Source organism: Pocillopora damicornis, chromosome 12 (assembly GCF_964200805.1).
Source record: "Pocillopora damicornis chromosome 12, jaPocDami1.2, whole genome shotgun sequence".
Lineage (NCBI taxonomy): Eukaryota > Metazoa > Cnidaria > Anthozoa > Scleractinia > Pocilloporidae > Pocillopora > Pocillopora damicornis.
The window spans coordinates 13,970,385-13,991,865 of NC_142681.1; the positions used below are offsets into that span (position 1 = coordinate 13,970,385).

The 21,481-nt window shown below is 38.8% G+C and overlaps 1 protein-coding gene across 5 annotated transcripts in view; it reads left to right on the plus strand.

The window, feature by feature from the left end:
- Positions 1–20,815, plus strand: part of LOC149036626 (tetratricopeptide repeat protein 28-like) — a 50,726-nt gene extending 29,911 nt beyond the window's left edge. For 2 of the 5 annotated variants that reach the window (XM_089189281.1, XM_089189282.1), the window contains exon 2: positions 20,453–20,815. In XM_089189281.1, coding sequence (XP_089045407.1) covers positions 20,453–20,475 — 23 coding nt within the window. In that variant the 3' untranslated portion in view covers positions 20,476–20,815. Of the gene's footprint in view, positions 1–16,526; positions 20,071–20,452 lie in introns of those variants that run through there. The other 3 variants (XM_089189279.1, XM_089189280.1, XM_089189283.1) reach the window with 3 other exon arrangements.
- The last annotated feature ends 666 nt before the right edge of the window (positions 20,816–21,481 follow it).

Below are 21,481 nucleotides of genomic sequence, written 5' to 3' on the forward strand. Positions count from 1 at the left end.
TGACTTGAAAGTGGATGTGAATTCTCTTGCGAGGGGGAATTCCCGGTGGCCGTATTTGCAACACCTCTATGGCCCTGAAACGAAAGACAAAACAAAAAAAAGACAACAACAACAAAATAAACAGCTGCATTAACCTTGTTGGAAGGGATGGCTGTGTAATGTGTTATTACACAGCGTGGACCGACTGTCTGAACAAATCACACATACCAAAAATGTATTAGTTATCAGTGTTAAAAGTTAGCACGCAGGATGTTAAAGCCAAACAACTCTGTGGTTAACAGATACGCTTACGTGTTTTTGCGCGCATGTCGTACTGATATCACGTAGAATCAGTTGCACTACTTCCTTTGGGTGGATTAAGAAATTAAGAGTAGCGCTATTACATGGAACGACGACTTGCCTGACGATTTTTGCTCCGTTTGTGAATTTCTCTCTCTTGTTGAGTTGGGGTGACATTTCCCAGTTTTGTTCATATTCAACCCTTGAAATTTCGGGTGGAGCGCTTTTTGACTAAGTGTCGTAAAACTGAAACCAAAGTAATCCCAACAGCCCATCAAAAGAAAAAAATACTCTGAAGAGCCAAAAAGAAATCAAAGTGAACACAACCAAACTGTCTAAAGCGCGGGAAAACACGGGCGACTAAGTCGTGGTTGGTTTTAGTTTTGCATCTGATTGGTTGAAAGAGAGTGGCCCAAGTTTTCTGGATCAATGACAGAGTGGAACAAACAAACGTAATCTTGGATTGAAAATTGCCCTATGAGTTCAAGATTTCTTTCGCGTGGTCGTTGACGTGAGCCAAGCCTGAATCAATTCTCACACAGAGAAATCAAAAGCGAATGATTTAACTGTTTCTAAGTTGAACTCGTTCAAAACTTAACAACGAAACAGGCTCATGGTTTTTTTAGACACCTGGACAGTATGAGGCTACGTAGTTGCGTAGCCAATTAGATTGCAGCATTTGCGAATTTCTACTGATATATGATTTATGATATTTCTTTGAATTTATAGCTTATACCGTCGATTCTTAAAGAAGTTATTGTTCAAGGAAATTGTAAAAGTCAACATAGTCTTAGTCATGTAAACTTAACTGGAAATAATGTAAAAAAAAACAACAACAAAACAAACAGGCAGTACAAAAATGTTTAAACTACGACGAATGACTAAAATTAATGGCAGCAGCCATATTTTTTATTGAAATTTAGGAAATAAAAAAAAACAATGTTATGTTGCTATGTTTACCTATTACTTAAAGGATCTATAACACAAGAACAACCCATAAATCTTTCAAGGGGATTGGGAAAATCGAAATGTAAAACATGTCAGAGCTTCCAAATGTCTCTTTTCTGACGAAAGATGAGCGTTATGTAAATCTGCTTAGTGATAATGGTACTATAGTACATTTTATAAATAAGCTGCCTCTCTGCCAATCAGACACAGGTGTTAGCCATTTATATTTTTACATATTGTGCTTGGTATAATTGTATTTGCTCTGTGTCTAAAATATTAGTTGAGTTAATAATAACCGTTGTTTTCCACCTTTTGACAGAAAAGGAGACCCCGACAGGGTGAATGATGAGAACTGCTCGAAGGGAACAGAGCTTAAAGTTTTTTAATAGACTTTTTAAATTAATAGAATAGATAAAAGACGAAATTTGTGAAGCAACAATATTAATATTTGAGTATACTAATACCAAATGTTTTACATAAACAATAAACATGCCATTTCTCTCTAAATTTAGAGACTTGCGTCCATATCTCCACTATACTTTGTAAGTTAAATTCTTCACTTTTATTTTACATATTTTCGCCATCAGAATTTAGCGTCTTAACTTGAATGAAAGAAATCAGACAAAAATCGTAACATGTGTCGAGCCCGCGTTTTTTTCTTTTGATTTTAGATAGTTTACATTTTGTTATTCCGACCTACCTGTAGATAGCTTGTTCCGTCATCTTTCACACCCCTTATTGCCACATCATAGTTACTGGTATTATTTGGTGCTACTCCAGCAACACCGAAACCAACCCAACCTATGGTTCTTACTTGCACCATAAACTCCAGTCTGTCTGCGAACTCATAGTAGTTGTGGGAAACATTGTAATTTCCTTTGTCATCGAGCATGATCATGTTGGAATACATGTTATACATACTGCTACTTTTTGTGGAAGCCACAAACAGCGCTAAAATACACAACTGTACAACGGCCATTTTCTTCGTCAAAGATCGGCCTCGCCTTCACTGAGGAACAGTAGCCTTGAATGACCGTGCATTTTTGTAATTGTGCGTTTTATAGCCTTTTTTCTAATTACTTATGTAGCCAATATCTGTCGGTGGTATATTTTGTATTTTTACTTTTTTTTTGGCTTCAAAACAAGCTAAGTGCGATAACAGAGAACAGGAAGCAGCAATTAGAGGGAAAAAAAGATATGCGAAGAGAATATTCAAGTGGAAAGTTTTCAGTGATAACAGGATGGGAAACCAAGGAAACCAGTTGTTTTCTGAATGAGATATTTCCTTTTACGGTGAATCTGAAGAGATCAAAATTGAATCATGCAAAAGCTGGAAGAATTTGTTAACTTAATCAGATGAGCACGGAGATCTCAACTACTATTCCGATAAAGGGAAGTGATAAACAGCAAGCGAATGAAGTGAAAGAAAGGTAGAAAATACATAGGTAAAAAAGTGACATCTTAGCCAGCTGAAAATTAGCCAATGATATCTGAGAAATATCCAAAAGGCAAAATCTATCTAAATTTAGGCAATTGGTTGTTAATTTTGGACCTACTTATAACACATAACCGCTGGTCTTTAAGCGTGAGTCCAGCATTGGAACAGTATTGGTCAAGTAAGATAAATTAATCAACTACCTTCGCTTTCAACCAATATCGATGCAAAGTTTCCCCACTTTGAATACGCATGTACTTGACTTAACGTTTAAACATGTCAGTTGTCAATATATCTGATGAGTCTTAAGTTCAGGAAATTTAATCAAACCACGTCACTGTTTGTTTATTTTGAAAAATGTAGTCTCGCTCTATAAAGTTTCTCATTTTGCAATCAGCGTCACCGACTTCTTTCAATTATGTGACCCCTGCGTTAATTTCAAAATCGACTTTTTTTTTTTTTTTAAACAATTTTATTTACAAGACCATCACTTACACTATTTACAGTATTAATTACACTTACATTGTACTTGCTACTTACACAACTGATACGTATACTTACACAAATTATGCATACACTACATTACGATACATGTATTACAATACTATCAACATTAATTTAATTTACGGTTGGCGTGTTTACAAAGTTCTTTTCAATTAAAAGACAATCACAAGGAAACATACAGGTCTCAAAAATGCTACATTTCTTTGGATATTTACTTTTGATATAGCTTAAACAAATGTTTATGAAATTAAGTATAAGTCTAACCTAAAACAACAGCAGCATGAAAAATTAAAGTAAAAAAGCCCACGTGCGATAAAATTTCGGAAGTTCTTTTTTTGCGGTCGCGATCTCTTTTAGGATTTCAAGTTTTCCCGTCATGAACGGTAGGAAGATTTGAAAATCTAAGATATCTCCGGAAAGGCTTGTGCAGAAAATGTGATATTTGGCTAACAATAGGCAATAATTTAGGACTTGCCAATGCTTTGTCCTATAATGCCAGCCATAGAGTATATGACTTGTGGATAACGTTATTGTTTCATTTGTTTTTTGGTGCCACCAGTCTTGAAACAGAATCCAGAAGTCGAGTATTAGTGTGCAGTTTATTATTAGGTGATGCAACGTTTGTTTTTCTGTATTGCATAGGTTGCATAAGGGGCTCTCTGAAATGCCGTCTCGGTAAAGAGTGGCGCGAGTTGGAAGCACGTTATGAATCACTTTATACTGAAACATTATTATTTTAACTTCGTTTGTAACTTTAAATGGCATAAGATAAATGTTCTTGATGGTAGTTTTTGTAAATCCGTGGCGTAGAATTTTGGTTTCGGCAGTGGGAGGAACAAAGACAGTGTTTAAAAGAGAAGAGTAAATAGAACTGGTTCTTAGGCTCTTTACAGTGGTGTTCGCGTGTGTGACGTTTGGAATAGGGTTTGTAAGAATAGCTTTCCAGTCTTTTGGGATTGCGTTGACCAAGCCATAGTATGTGGTGAAAGGCACATTTAAATTAAATTTTGTGACAAATTCATGCCACTTCAAAAATTTCTGATTTTGGTTTAACAAGTAGTCGCTTATCTTAGTAATACCGGCGTCATACCAAGTTTGGTAAAAGACAGGTTTTTTTCCTATAAGAATTTTTCTGTTATTCCACACTATTTCGTTTTTAGGATTTGTTTTGGAATCGATGCCCGTTAAGATTTTAAACTCGCACCAATAATCTAACACTTTTTTGTAAAATGCATGAAGCTTATCATCGAGGTCTAGTGTGCTTGGTGTAAAGTTGCATTTTGTTAGAAAAGTAAGACCACCATGTTTGTGTAAGAGCTGGTTAGGAATAATTTTCCAGGAGGCTTGTGAGTCATCTTAATAATAATAATGACAATCTTTAATGAGGAAACTTTTTCACTAAAAAGTGGTTTACAAAAAGGACCTCGAAAATTAAAAATTAAAAATTTACAATGAATAAAAATGCTAAAAGATGCTACTAAAAACTAATGTATCTTATGTGTAATACAAAACTTAAATCAATGAATTAAAAATCTGACGCTTCAAAATATTTACATTATCAGAGGCTCGTATAGTTTTGTCCAGCGAGTTAAAATCACTTACAGCATGATAGCCAGTTCTTTGTTTACCCCAGTTTCTTTTAACGGATGGAATTTTGAGGTTTGCTTTATTTCTTGTGTTGTAACTATGCTGTTCTTGCTGAGTGACTAATGTTAATTCGTGATGCGTGAGACCATTAAGACATTTATATACATGTACGCATCGGCGCTGGAAGCGCCTTTTTTCTAATGTTAACCACTTCAGTGTAGTTAACGCATCAGACGCAGAGGAATACAGTGGTCGATCTAATATTATTTTAGCCGCCTTATTTTGAAGCACTTGCAAACTAGACATTAAAGTTACATTATGTTTGTCTCCCCAAACTAAATCAGCATACTCGAATAAGGGCATAAAAAGGCTTTTAAAAAAGGATGCGCGCCTTAAACGGTAACAAATGCTTAATGCGTCTAAGTAGGCCAAGCCTTTGATTAACTTTCCCTGCCATGTATTCGACATGATTTGTCCACGAAAAATCAGACGATATTAAGATTCCAAGATATTTAAAACAAGTAACATTGTTTATACAATGATCAAAGATTGAAACAGTTAGAGCTATTTTCCTCTGTAACTTCTTGTTACTGCCTATAAGCATGCATTTGGTTTTTTCCAGATTCAGTGTTAACTTATGTTCATTCAGCCATTTCGCCACAGCCAGGAGGTCTTGGTTGAGCTTTTCAGTCAGCTCCTGAGAGGAAGACCCATAGCAGTAGATCACCGTGTCATCTGCATAAAGTGATGCTTGACAGGCATCTAGAACGCTTGGCAAATCGTTAATGTAGATGACAAATAGCAGAGGACCCAGAATACTTCCCTGAGGGACCCCATGGGTAACTGGCAATTCATCAGACAACTCATTCCCACAACATGTACGCTGTTTCCTGTCAGTAATGTAAGAGCGGAACCACTGAAGCGAGTTCTCACATAAACCAAATTTGGAAAGCTTGCGTAACAAAATCCGATGGTCCACGGTGTCGAAAGCCTTGGTTAAATCCAAAAACACGGCCCCACACAGTTTACCTTGTTCCATGTTCAATAAGACTTCATCAGCAAATGATGTCAAAGCAGATTCAGTAGAGAGCCCCTTCCTGAATCCAAACTGTTTCCTTGTTAGAAGGTTGTTAATAACCAAGTACTGGTACAACTGGGAATGCACGGCTTTCTCGAGAATTTTACTGAGTGTCGGTAAAATAGAGATAGGTCGATAGTTCGATGCATTTGACCGGTCGCCTGATTTAAACAAGGCTGTAATTTTTGAGCATTTCCACAATTTAGGAAATTTACCAGTAAGAATCGATCGATTCAACAGCTTAGTGATGGAGGGAGTGATTGTATTAGCAGAGCTCTTGAGTAGTCTAGCACTAATTTTGTCCAAACCAATTGCTTTATTTGTCTTCAAAGAGGTAAGCTGCTGAAGCACAAACGATTCCTCTAGTTCAGTTAACTGGAACTGAGACAACGGTTGTTCTAAAACCAAGTTACAATTCGACCAGGTAGTCGTTATTTTGTCAGCTAGGCGCTTGCCTATGGATGCAAAGAAGTTATTCAAAGCAACAGCAATGGATTTGGAAGTGGTGTGCTGAATGCCATCGGAAATGATGCACTGAACCTTTTCTGAGGATGAATTACGATTGCATGCTTCGTTTACAGCTTTCCACATTTTGCCGTGATCTCCTGTGGCTTCCTCGATCATGTCACAGTAATATTTCGACTTAGCAGATTTTACTAAGCGGTTTACTTTGTTCCTCAGTTTCCTGTAAGTGTTCCAGTGCTTTTCTGAGTTCGATTTACGTGCTTTACGATGATACCAGTCTCGATCTCTCATTGATTCGCTAATTTTGCTATTCATCCAAGGAAGAGGTGTTCCCTTCACACGTCGTCGTTTGATAGGTGCATGATCGTCTGCAACTTCTGAAAACAGTTTGTTCCAAGTTAATAAAGCGTCATCGATATTGTTTTCATTGTCAACGACGTGCCAAGGAACATTCCTAAGATCTTCGTTAAATGAATTCGCATCGAAATTCTTGTAAGAGCGATACTCAAACATTCTTGGATGTGCTTTTGTGTGCACACCAGTCTTTAGAATGCAAAACACCAGGTAATGGTCGCTCAATGGAAACGGAACAACACCAGATTTAACAATGCGATGTTCATTATTGACAAAAATCAGGTCAATCAAGGTCCGTGAGGTGTCAGATATTCGAGTAGGCTCTTTTATCAGCTGTGTGAAGTCAAAAGCGCGCGAGAAGTTGAGAAGTAGTTGTTTGTCTTTCTTGGGCAATTTTGAATTAGGCATCATGTTTGCGTTTAGATCTCCTAAAATGACCACATCCGATTTTTCAAGATCAACAGCAGGCATACTATCTCGCAGAGACGAAATAAAAGTGCGGAGATCGGCATCTGGTGCTCTATAAGCGCAACATAATAACGTTGGCTTACATTTATCTCGAATTAACTCAATCCATAAACATTCCTGTCCACCAGTATTGATATCATTCCGCAAACGAAACGCCAAATCTTCTCTTACATATATAGCAACTCCGCCATATCCCTCTTTATTGCCAGTGCGATCTAACCTTATGCACACATATCCAGGGAGTTTTATTTCAGCATCACTTGTTGAGGAATCCAGCCAAGTCTCGGACAGAGTTAGCACGTCAAAAGTTTTGTTGTTAATTCCCTCAAGACGCAGAGAGTCGGTTTTGTTTGCGAGACTTCGTATATTCAAGTGAGCAATCTTGAGACCTCTAGTGGACTTGATATCAGCAAATGTCTGGTAGCCGGGATTAATCTCAATGTCACCAGCAAGAGCAATAAGAGTCAAAGCAAAACAGGCACGATGAAAAAGCTTACAAAGCATAACACTCTTCAGTCGTCCATTAGACTCTTGCCTCCGGGTCGGTTCGTTTCGATGAAATGAAGCACCAGCAACTTCAGCCCTGCAATTCATCTGGGAAACAAAATACGTCTCTCTATCGTTAAGCAAAGTGTTCTCATATACATCTGAGAACCTGAAGAACTCCAAAGTGATGTAAATACAGAGAAACACACATAAATTTGCGGAGAGCTTGAAGCCGCGTCCGAACGCCATGATAAAAGTATCACCTTGATTCATCTTGAATTCTGTTGACCCAAGCTATTTTGAGTGCTTTTTCCATGATATTAAAATCGCACATTTTCAAACCGCCATCTTTCTTTTCTCCAATTATGGTGTTTCTTTTTATTTTAGGGGGTTTTCCTGCCCAAATAAAGTTGAAAGTTAGCTTATTTATTTCTTGGATATAGTGATCTGGAACAGGGAGCACGGAGGCTGAGTAAATTAACTTAGATATCCCAAGTGTTTTGACTATGTTTATCTTTCCATAAAGAGTTAGATTTCTCCGTTGCCAAGTGGTTAGCGTTTTCTCGAGATTACGTATTTTTTCACCGAAATTCAGTCTATTAGCACTTTCTTGGTTATGAGAAAAAAAGACACCAAGGGCATTGACAGGTTCTTTTGGCCATTTAAAACCAAAGGGTTCATCTGTTCTGTCTTTCCATTCGCCTAACCACATTGCTTCGGTTTTAGTTGTGTTTATTTCTAGGCCAGAAAGTTCTTCAAAATCGACTTGATTACTCGGTATTTTTACGAGGGACCCGCGTCTGCTCAGGGCACACCAAAAGGGCAACTAAATGTCATTTTTTAAAAATAAATTAATTACCCTGCCTTAGAGACCTAAGCAGCATGATTTTTGTCTTCGTTCAGCCGTAACGAACAAACGGCTTCTTCATTTTTGTAATGTAGCAAAGGCAGTAACAAAAAACTGTTTTGTCACTGCCTTGAAATTGTGAGTTTTGATTTGAGATTACTGTCAAAAAGATCCGGTCAAATTTCCAAACTTTCATTTCATTTACACTTTATTTAGAGAAAACACTGAAACTAAATTTGCTGGGGAAAAAAAGAACTTTTTAAAACTTTTGTTCCATACTTTATAAGTTTTTCAGTGATATATAGTTTTTATGGTTTCTTTGAAAGTAGGGCGCGTAGAACGATTTTTCAGAATTTTTTTTTTCCAAAATGTTTCCTTGTTTCCTTACATTTCGATGTTTACTGTGCATTTTGTTGCATATTTGTCGTCTTCACTTGAACTCTCTCGACAAGGCCGCACAGTTCATGATCATCAAGGCAGGCAAAGCGCTAGTTCCTCTTTTTCTTCCTTCTTGTTCCTCACTGAGGAGGGGGGACGGAAGCCAAACCCCAAATCAAAACTTAGCACATTTTTCTCCAATTCCGATATTTATCACTTATACTTGAAATTACTTTGCGAGTATTGAGAAAGCTGTGAGTTTGAAATGTTTTCAAATTGCGCCGGTAAATATTAAAAGTGTGACGTCCCAACAAGCTGCGTTTACATGCTCTCATCTAAACTAACCAGTTGACCTATGAGAGCGTGCGAACTATCTCAATTATTTTAGAACCATCACTAGTTACAAAAGTGTGACGTGCAAAACCGAATTACAGTCACTTGGCTTTTTTAGTAGTTTTGGCTTTGATCATGCAAATCACACCTGCTAGAAAATGAAAAGTTCACGAAGACAATGAGTCCATTATCACGCAAAGATAGCTTAGCGTTAAAAAAAATAGACTTAGGTTGTACTGTGGTCGATCTTGTGATGAAAATCAAACCTTTCAAAGGGGTAAACACTGAAACCTGACATTTCCTGTTGAAAAAGAATAACATTTTTCATTTTTCATGTTCAATTACATCATGAGCGATAAAAGTGTGACGCACGAAACCAAAATACTGTGTACTTATTGATGGAGTGGTAGGGGCGCAGCGAGGTCATTTCTTCATGACCCTGAGCTTAATATTTTCTTCACTGGCCTCACCAAATTCTGTCAATAAGCATTTTATCATATGACCACTAACTGTTAAAAATTTCCACCTAAATGGAACGCGATAGACGGGCATACGGGCACACAAGAAGTATGCAATTTAAAACTTTTCCCTTTATTTCGATAAGCCCAGAGGGGGGGGGGAAAGGGAATAACCTTAACACGCGTGATCTGGATACCTAAAACACTGTGACAGCGGAAGTTAGGAAGGTTGGGAAAAGTAATTCGTTAGTTTTGTTGTTTCATTTTGAAAGCATCAGCCACACTGTCAACATCTTGGTAAGTGCGATTGAAAATCTTTCCTAGTCACTCGGTTTTTATCAGCTTTAGTTATTTAGTAACTGTAGACAGGTAAGGCACTTATGGCAAAGCCCAGTACCTACTTTTTTGATCTTTATGTTTGCGATACGTCACGTTTAGAGTGTTAGCCCTTCGTTAAAGCGGTTGATGGCGCGATTGAATAGTCACCATGGCGAAATAAATTGGTTTTACGACAACTTTTTCAAATCTCTGTGGCTTTATACCGTATAATTTATCCTCATTAACTAAAATGACGTTATTGAGCATTGTACAATTTGAGAAATTGATGATCATAAAACTGAACTGTCCCACGTTGATATAGGAAATCCGTAGTGCTTCATTACGTGGTTTTCCAGTGGCTACGATCTCCACCAGCTATTAACTTGACACTTTTTAGGAGGGTTTAACGACCGATTCCAAGATTGCGGTAGACTCCAATTGAATCTCCGTTTTCTGCTTGTACACAAATGTTTCATGGTCGAGATACTATTCGCTTAAGTTTTTAGATACTAGCGGCGGGTTCTACGGTACATATGTTCCTAAACGCCGTAATCCCTTTCTTTTTTCTGTCTGTTTAAGCGCCAGTCTCACATAAGAAGATAAGTCATGACGCTGCGCACTCACGAAGAGAGATTTTAAGTTTTAATTTTCTCAGAGAAACTAAAACTTTCTTAAATTCACTGTTATTGCACACAGAGTATAAGCGTACTTTTGCGTTGAACGGATGCTTCATATCCTCACCATAAAATTGCTTTCCTCAAACCGTAATGGTTTCATACAATATATTTCAACCTTATTATAACTAAGATTGTTCAGCATTGTTTAGTTTGAGAAACTTATAGTTTCCACAATCACGTGATCAAAAACTAAATTCAATCCTATATTAAGGCATAGTTATAATGCAGAATGTCTTTCACCGATGTCAGCGGTGGCGGCCCAAACTCACATCTCGAGGAAACGCAAACGATTAATTCATGAAAGCGTCACGCGTTGTGTGACTCGGTGCTAAGTTACGAGAGTAGAACATGTTATAAACAGAGGAAGATGTTTCATTTTTGGTCCTAAAATCCGTCATTAGTCAGAAAATTGTGACGAGCTCAACCGAAATACAGTCACTCGGTTTTTTTAGCAATTCTGGCTTCGATCATGCAAATCACACCCGCTAGAAAATTAAAAGTTCACGAAGACAATAAGTCGATTGTCACGCAAAGATAGGTTACCGTTTAAAGAAAGAAACTTAGGTTGTACTGTGATCAATCTTGTGATGTAAATGAAAGCTTTAAAAGAATCAACACTTAAGCTTGTCGTTCCCCATGAAAAATAGAATAACACTTCTCATTTTTCATGTTCAATTACATCATTAGGGATAAAAGTGTGACATACAAACCCAAATACTGTGTACTTACTGATTGAGAGGTAGGAGCGCAGCGAGCTCCTTGCTTCGTGACCGAGAGCCTAATATTTTCCCGTCCAGCCCAACAAAACTCAGTCAATAAACATTTTATCATATGACCACTAACTGTTGAAAATTTCGACCTAAATAGGACGCGATAGACGGGCATACGAGCACAAATCTTTTTTTTGTTTGTTTGTTTGTTTTTTTTGTCTAGCGGCGAATTCTACAGTACATATTTTTCTAAACGCCGTAATCCGTTTTTTTCTCTGTTTAAGCGCCAGAGTCTCGAGTAAGAAGATAAGTCATGACGCTGCGCGCTCACGAAGAGAAATGTTTTAATCTCTTGATAGAAACTAAGACTTTCTTAAATTCAATGTTACTGCATACATAGTATAGGCGTACTTTTCCGTTGATCGGATGCTTCATATCTCACCGTTAAATGGCTTTCTTAAAACCGTTAAGGTTTTATACAATGTATTTCAACCTCATTATAACTAAGATTGTTCAGTATCGTTTAGTTCGAGAAACTGATGGTTTCCACAATCACGTGATCAAAAACTAAAATCAATCCTATATCAAGACATATTTATAATGCAGAATGTCCTTTACTGATGTCAGCAGAGGCGGCCCAAGCTCACATCTAGAGAAAAAGCAAACGATTAATTCATGAAAGCGTCACGCGCTGTGTGACTCGGTAGTCACTCACAAGAAATGAACGCGTCCTATAGAATTGTATGGGGAACCAAATATGGTCGATTTGAACAAGTAAAAGTGTGACGTGCAAAACCGAAATAGATTCACTGCGAAGTAAACTGCTGATCGGTTTTCCATATCAGTTCATGAAAAGTTGATTATCGCTCACAGCAAGCTTACCGTTTAAAGAAAGAAGCTTTGGTTCTATTGGTATCGATCTTGTAATGAAATTTTAATTTTCGAAATGGATGGACACAAGCCTGACGTTTCCTGTGAAAAAAGAATGGAATAAGTTATTTTATACATATGTTCAATCCATCAGCGGTTATAACGTGTGACGTACGAAACCGAAATTCATTCGTTTGAGATGGAACACTTAAATCTTCGGAGTAAATGTTGATTCGCCCCCAGATCCCCCTCTCATTAATTCGCCGTTGGTATTCGAATTCCGTTTTGAATTTTCGAAAGTCGCATGAAAACTGGGGAGTTTAACTCTCACTATCTTCTGCAAGGTTAGAGATATATTTATAATTTGTACTAACACTTCGTGAAATGAGAATCACTAGTTCACGTCTCGTACATAATGAATCACTTCAGGATTTTGATCTTTTTCTCGATCGTATTTGATAATTGATCAGTTCCTATGCTCAGTAGTTTTTTTAATTAATTTTAATCACAGTTTTCATTTTTCCTAATCAAAAATTGGCAGTAACAGTGTTTGATAGACGGTCTTAAGCTTAATAAGATTAACCGTGAGCCGTAAAACGGCCAAAAAAATTAGCAGTTAAACACTTTTCTGGTAAAAATTTATGGAACGAGTTGTTAAACATTTCTGGTAACAACTCATGGAATGATGTTAACCGTTACTCGTAAAATGGCCAAACTTTTAACCGTTAGCCGTAAAAGCCATCACCCCGAAAACGAAATTTCTCCGCATTTCGAGAAATCAGGTAATGTTGACGTCAATACTAAATTAAACGGGAAGCAAGCTTGTCAAGCTGGCAATTGTTTGTTATTTTTTAAAGACATGGAAGAACCTAAGCCATATATAATTTTTATCATTCAAATGATCGCTGGGTGTTAATGCCCTCTAGTTGCAAGTTTCTTGCGATTGTCTGAGGAAAAGAGGAAACAAAAAGGTTGAAAAGCACAATTGCCATTGGGAGTTTTCAGGAAAGTCCCTTCCGGATGCGCGGATCCTACAACGTAACTGTGGTCCAGTCCATTTCCCCCACCTCTCTTTCCTTCTCAAAAGAAATATTAAGGACTATTAAATATAACTATTGATTATTACTGAAAGTCAAGCTACCTCCTCATTTACTTGTTGCCATATTTCAGTCATTGGATTAACACCTTCAAAGGTAAGACCAGTGATGTGGTTATGTTCAAGCAAATTACAGATCCACTCCGTCCGTTTTCTTTTTTTTTTTTTTTTTTTTTATCAATTATCTCAGTTGCTATTTTTGTCTTCGATCATGCAAATCACACCCTCAAGAAAATGAAAAGTTCACGTGTACAATGGGTCAGTTTTTACGCACAGATAGCTTACTGTTTAAAGACAGAAGCTTTAGTTGTACACTCAATCTTATCGATCTCGTGATGCAAATCCTAACGAACTAAAAGGGATGAACACTGAAGCCTGGCGTTTTCGAATAAACAAAGTAAGATGTGTCATTTTTGGATGCTCAAATCCATCATTAGTTAGAAAAGTGTGACGTGCCAAACCAAAATACAGTCTCTAAGTCTTTTTAGTATTTTTGGCTTCGATCATGCAAATCACACCCGCTAGAAAATGAAAAGTTCACGAAGACAATGAGTCCATTATCACGCAAAGATAGCTTAGCGTTAAAAAAGAAACTTAGGATCGATCTTGTGATAAAGGGGTAAACACTAAAGCCCGACATTTCCTATTAAAAAAAGAATAACGCCTTTCATTTTCCCCCTTCAATTACATCGTGTGTGATAAAAGTTGGACGTACAAAATCGAAATACTGTGTTCTTATCAACTGAGTGGTAGGGCCGGAAGGAAAATTATTTGGCTCGGGGTCATGACTTATGGACCGAGCGCAGCGAGGCTCAAGCTTCATCACCCAGAGCCAAATATTTTCTCCACTGGCCCCACTAAATTCGGTCAATAAGCATTTTATCATATGACCACTGACCATTTTCAACGTTAATGGGAAGCGATAGACGGACATGCGAACGCACAAAAAATATGCAATTTTATTTCGAGTAGCCTAGAGCGGGAGGGGAATAACCGAAAACACACGTGATCTAGATACCTAAAACGCCGTGACAGCGGAAGTTCGGAAGGTTGAGAAAAGTGCGGAGTGAAATTCATTATTTTTGTTGTTTCATTTTGAAAGCATCAGCCACATTGTCAACATCTTGGTAAGTGCGATTGAAAATCTTTCCTATTCACTCGGTTTTTATCAGCCTTAGTCATTTAGTAACTGCAGAGAGGTAAGGCTCTCATGGCAAAGCCCAGTAGCTGCTTTTTCGAGCTTTGTTTTTGCAATATGTAGTTATGTCTCGTTTCGAGCGTTAGCCCTTCATTTAAGCGGTTGATGACGCGATTGAATCGCCACCACAGTGAAATAACTTCGTTATCCAGCGGTCTTCTCAAATCTCTGTAGCTTTATACCGTTTAATTTATCCTCATGAACTAATGTTATTGAGTATCGTTCAATTTGAGAAATTGATGATCATAAAACTAAAATCAGACCTTTATTTATGTTGTGGACTGTCCCTCGCTGAAGGAAATCCGAAATACCTGCGAGTTAACAAATTTGATGTACTTCAACACGGAAGCTGAGTCAGTTCAGTAGTAAACTTGGTCTGCTGTCATTTCCAATTCTTTTCGAATAATTCTGGAGAGCCCTACGCAGATAACACTGACTGTCACTTCCAATATTGGAATTAAAATTTCATGTATGGGACTTTCTTCTTCCATGACAAATGCACAGTGAACTTGGTTAATGACATTTTTCAAACGGAAGTAAACGACCGCTGAAATTCATTATCATGGCCAATTTACATTGTTAACTCAGTTGGTAAAGCCAAATAGTTTTTTAATACCCCACCAAAGTTTCTTCAAATACTTACCCCGTTGTTTATAGAAACTATGCATGTGGAAAATTCTCATTGCAAAAGTTAAGATAAAGTCTGTCAGTTTTTTTTATCTTTGTCCAATGACTTTAAAGTCATGTAATGTTCTGCAAAAATCCCAACTTAAGGAAAATGAAAGGTGACCAAACGACTTCGTCACTTTTTTGTTTTTTTTTTTTGTTTTTAAGTGGATATTGTGAATTCTAACACTTTCAGCTTGTTACAAATAGTTTCCGGTTGTAATCGACCCAGCCCGTTTTTGTAACTTAACATGTGTGTTCCTGTTTAAAGTGACTCGTTATTAATCAAGATTATCGATCATTTAGTATTGTGTTACTAAAAATAATGTTTCCCTGATAACAGGTGAGGATTGCAATGGAAACCTAACAGCAGAAGCCATGACACCTTTCATGAGCCTCGCCTTATTTGTTGCCCTGTTCTTGCTCAACTCAGATCGCATTCAGAAAGCCATTGAGATATGCAACGAATGTTTGATTTTGCTAAATGGCACTATTCAAAACAGCAAAGACCAATTTGATTCAGCACGGCTACAATTTTACAGCGACATCTATACCGTTCTTTTCAGCGCTTATCGTCATATCTCTGACCACAAAAGTGCGAAAATATACGGAAGGAAACTGTTTGACTTATACAGAGGGTATGGAATTATGCTTTATAAACTTGGCGAAAGTCTAAAAGCAAAGGAATATTTTGAAAGGGCCCTTGCCATAGTAACCAAAATTGGCGACAGAGAAGGAGAAGCATCATGTTATGGAAACCTAGGTACTGTGTTTAAGTCGCTTGGCCAATACGACAAGGCTGAAGAGTATCTCCACAAAGCGCTAGTCATCACGACTGAAATTGGCGACAAAGGAGGGGAAGCATCATGTTATGGAAACCTAGGTACTGTGTTTACGTCGCTTGGCCAATACGACAAGGCTGAAGAGTATCTCCAAAAAGCGCTTGTCATCACAACTGAAATTGGCGACAGACGAGGGGAAGCATCATGTTATGGAAACCTAGGTACTGTGTTTCTGTCCGTTGGCCAATACGACAAGGCTGAAGAGTATCTCCAAAAAGCGCTTGTCATCAGAACTGAAATTGGCGACAGAGAAGGGGAGGCAACTGACTACGGAAACCAAGGTACTGTGTTTAAGTCGCGTGGCCAATACGACAAGGCTGAATAGTATCTCCAAAAAGCGCTTGTCATCACAACTGAAATTGGCCACAGAGAAGGGGAAGCATCATGTTATGGAAACCTAGGTACTGTGTTTAAGTCGCTTGGCCAATACGACAAGGCTGAAGAGTATCTCCAAAAAGCGCTTCTCATCAGAACTGAAATTGGCCACAGAGAAGGGGAGGCAAGTGACTACGGAAACCTAGGTACTGTGTTTAGGTCGCGTGGCCAATACGACAAGGCTGAAGAGTATCTGCAAAAAGCGCTTGTCGTCACTACTGAAATTGGCGACAGAGAAGGGGAAGCATCATGTTATGGAAACCTAGGTACTGTGTTTAGGTCGCTTGGCCAATACGACAAGGCTGAAGAGTATCTCCAAAAAGCGCTTGTCATCAAAACTGAAATTGGCGACAGAGAAGGGGAAGCATCATGTTATGGAAACCTTGGTACTGTGTTTCTGTCCGTTGGCCAATACGACAAGGCTGAAGAGTATCTCCAAAAAGCGCTTGTCATCAGAACTGAAATTGGCGACAGAGAAGGGGAAGCATCATGTTATGGAAACCTAGGTACTGTGTTTCTGTATGTTGGCCAATACGACAAGGCTGAAGAGTATCTCCAAAAAGCGCTTGTCATCAGAACTGAAATTGGCGACAGAGAAGGGGAGGCAACTGACAACGGAAACTTAGGTACTGTGTTTACGTCGCGTGGCCAATACGACAAGGCTGAAGAGTATATCCAAAAAGCGCTTGTCATCAGAACTAAAATTGGCCACAGAGAAGGGGAGGCAACTGAGTACGGAAACCTAGGTACTGTGTTTAGGTCGCGTGGCCAATACGACAAGGCTGAAGAGTATCTCCAAAAAGCGCTTGTCATCAAAACTGAAATTGGCGACAGAAAAGGGGAAGCATCATGTTATGGAAACCTTGGTACTGTGTTTACGTCGCTTGGCCAATACGACAAGGCTGAAGAGTATCTCCAAAAAGCGCTTGTCATCAGAACTGAAATTGGCCACAGAGAAGGGGAGGCAAGTGACTACGGAAACCTAGGTACTGTGTTTAGGTCGCGTGGCCAATACGACAAGGCTGAAGAGTATCTCCAAAAAGCGCTTGTCATCAAAACTGAAATTGGCCACAGAGAAGGAGAAGCATCATGTTATGGAAACCTAGGTACTGTGTTTACGTCGCTTGGCCAATACGACAAGGCTGAAGAGTATCTCCAAAAAGCGCTTGTCATCAGAACTGAAATTGGCGACAGAGAAGGGGAAGCATCATGTTATGGAAACCTAGGTACTGTGTTTCTGTCCGTTGGCCAATACGACAAGGCTGAAGAGTATCTCCAAAAAGCGCTTGTCATCACAACTGAAATTGGCCACAGAGAAGGGGAAGCATCATGTTATGGAAACCTAGGTACTGTGTTTCTGTATGTTGGCCAATACGACAAGGCTGAAGAGTATCTCCAAAAAGCGCTTGTCATCAGAACTGAAATTGGCCACAGAGAAGGGGAAGCATCATGTTATGGAAACCTAGGTACTGTGTTTCTGTATGTTGGCCAATACGACAAGGCTGAAGAGTATCTCCAAAAAGCGCTTGTCATCACAACTGAAATTAGCCACAGAGAAGGGGAGGCAACTGAGTACGGAAACCTAGGTACTGTGTTTAGGTCGCGTGGCCAATACGACAAGGCTGAAGAGTATCTCCAAAAAGCGCTTGTCATCAAAACTGAAATTGGCGACAGAGAAGGGGAAGCATCATGTTATGGAAACCTAGGTACTGTGTTTCTGTATGTTGGCCAATACGACAAGGCTGAAGAGTATCTCCAAAAAGCGCTAGTCATCAGAACTGAAATTGGCGACAGGGAAGGGGAAGCATCATGTTATGGAAACCTAGGTACTGTGTTTCTGTCCGTTGGCCAATACGACAAGGCTGAAGAGTATCTCCAAAAAGCGCTTGTCATCAGAACTGAAATTGGCGACAGACGAGGGGAAGCATCATGTTATGGAAACCTAGGTACTGTGTTTAGGTCGCTTGGCCAATACGACAAGGCTGAAGAGTATCTTCAAAAAGCGCTTGGCATCAGAACTGAAATTGGCGACAGAGAAGGGGAGGCAACTGACTACGGAAACCTTGGAATTTTGTTTAGAACTGTTGGTGATTTTGAAGCTTCGGAGGTATGCTTGGAGAAAGCTTTATTCATATCCAGAGATATTGGAGATGGAAGAGGAGAGTTTGATATCCTCCGAGGTTACGCCGTTTTGTATTTATGTCAAGATAAAATCAAAGACTCCCTGTCGTGTCTTCACATGTGCATTGAAAAGTATGAGGAGCTGAGATATTTCTTGGGCGCCAATGATCAGTTCAAAACATCATATCTTGAGGAAACAGGAATATTCCCCTACAAGCTGCTTTGTACTTTGCTTTGTGACACCGGAAATGCTCGGGATGCTCTTTATGTTGAGGAGTTGGGTCGAGCTAGAGGCCTATCAGACTTAATGGCAGAGAAGTACTCGGTTGAAACGCACATCTCTGCTAATCCACAATCTTGGTTTGGCATTGAGAACATTTTAAGAAAGAAAAATAACTGTACTTGTCTGTACATTTCTTATGTTCAGAATCTTCTGCATTTGTGGATCTTGAAAACAAGTGGAGTCCTTCACTATAGAAGAGTATCACCAGGAGAGAATCTAGTTCAGGCTGGGTTACCCAAAGATTTGTCTTTGAGTCAATTTTTGGATTATAATTTCCGGAGTCTTGGTATTTTGCCCACTAAAGATTGTGAAGATCGGTCTTTAAATACGATTAAATTGCAACCTCTCTCCCCTGCACAAAAGAGCTCAGCAAGATTGCGACTCGTGGAGGAGGACGAGGACGAGGACGAGGACGAGAAAGTGATTTCAAGTCTATACTTGTGTTACAAAATGCTCATTGCCCCCGTTTATGATTTGCTTGATGAGCCTGAAGTAATTATTGTTCCTGACCGCAGGTTGTACATAGTTCCCTTTGCTGCCCTGAGTGAAAAGGAGGGAGCCGAATACTTGTCAGAGACTCATAAGATCCGTATCATTCCTTCGTTGACAACACTCAAGAACATTCAAGATAGTCCAGAGGACTATCACAGCAACACTGGTGCCTTGGTAATAGGCAATCCCAAGGTTAATTGGCTGCAACCATTGCCAGCTGCAAGAAAGGAAGCGGAGATGGTCGGACGACTGGTGGGTGTTCCGCCTCTAGTTGAAGAGAAAGCAACGAAGCAGGCGGTGCTTGAGCGGATAAGTTTAGTAAGCTTGATACATTTTGCTGCCCATGGTAACGCGGAAAGAGGGGAAATTGCACTTTCCCCCAATCCCTGTCCCAACAGTCAAAACGCTATCCCACCGAAGGAAGCTTACATGTTGACGATGGCTGATGTCTCACGAGTGAAAGTCAGAGCTAAACTGGTGGTACTCAGCTGCTGTCACAGTGGAAGTGGAGAGATAAGAGCCGAGGGAGTTATAGGAATTGCCCGTGCGTTCTTAGGATCCGGTGCTCGCTCGGTGTTGGTTGCACTGTGGGCCATTCCAGACTCAGCAACAGAGCAGCTGATGAGTCGGTTCTACGAACACCTCATTGAAGGTGGAAGTGCCAGTGAATCCCTTCATCAGGCCATGAAGTGGATGAGAAAAAAACCCTTGAACAAAATCTCTGAGTGGGCTTCGTTTACGCTGATTGGAGATGATGTGAGACTCGAGTTTGACAACCAGCGGCAAGACCCGGTGAGAACAGGTATTTCATAAATTAAAGTTAAATTAGATGTGAGGATGGTTATGACTTACTGGTCGTTGACCGGATGGGGATCCTCTGTTACCTTGAACATCAAGGCTAGTTTAATATCTATCTATATATAAATATAAATATATATATATATATATATATATATATATATATATATATATATATACGCACACTTTTTTTTCCTTTTTGAAGAGTTACTATCTCCGCTCTCTGGTGTAAAATATAGAATCTCACAGATGCCTCTCTACAAATGAGACACAAGTAATAGCCATTTATTTTTATATATCGTGCTTGGTGTAATTGTGTTTGCTTTATATCTAAAATATTAATTGAGGTAATAATAAATTGGTTTATTTTAAATTTTTTCTTGCAGGAAAAAAGACCCCGATAGAGTAAATAACGACAAGTACTCGAAGGGAACAGAGTTAAAAGACTTTTAGATGGATAAATTAAATAGAAATAAATAGAGAAAATACTCTATCCGGTATTTCATCGACATTAAAAAAAAGAGCTATCCCAGGCTAGGGAGATTCATTCCAATTTTTGGTGCTTTCTTTTATGATATTCTCAGGAGGAGGTACTGATTATGTACTCACCATTTTTTATGTTTTTCACGCAAAAATTATATTCTGATATAATAAGCACGAAACAATGTTGACCTACGTAAGGCTTTTGAGTAAAACGAATTCAGTAAAGTTAAGACAGTAGTTTAAGTATTAAACAAACCACTAAAATCTGGTTTAATTTTTGTGTTTTCAAGCCTTTTGTAAGGTTTAGTTATTAAGAATACCTTCTATATTTGTTTTTGTTAATATACGGGTAACTGCGGAGAGATTCGTTTATACTAGCTCAACGCCTAGCAGGAGTCGTGCCGGCACGTAAACACTTTTTAAGTGGCGTTAAGATAGGATTCGCAAAAGGAGAAGCGTTGCGCATCCTAAAAATAAGTCCGAAGCACTTCACATTTAAAAAAATCGTACAGAGCTTAAAAATACGACTAAAAGAGGGGAAAGAGGATACCTGACGAACTTCTGGAGAAATACGTGTCTGAAGTTATCTGCTCTAGTAGAGAAGGATCACTTCCGGCTTTACAAAAGCTCAAGAACACGCTGATGTGGAAATGTCACAACCAAAATCACATCCCCAAAAAAACATTAAAGTATATCCTGGCCAGAACTGATCTTTGGAGACAGAAGTTTAAAATCGCTTGCAGATGGCGGGAGTGTCATGCGGGCATGTCAATACTTCAATTTTTAACTGGTCACTTGCCACTTGTGCTATGCACCCTGCGCGAAGCTTGTGACTCTTAAATGCAGAAAATCTCTGCCAATTGGCTATGAGTTAGATCTCTAAAATATGGAAGTAATCCTGTCTTGGAATAAAGAGTTCATCTGTTGTAGAA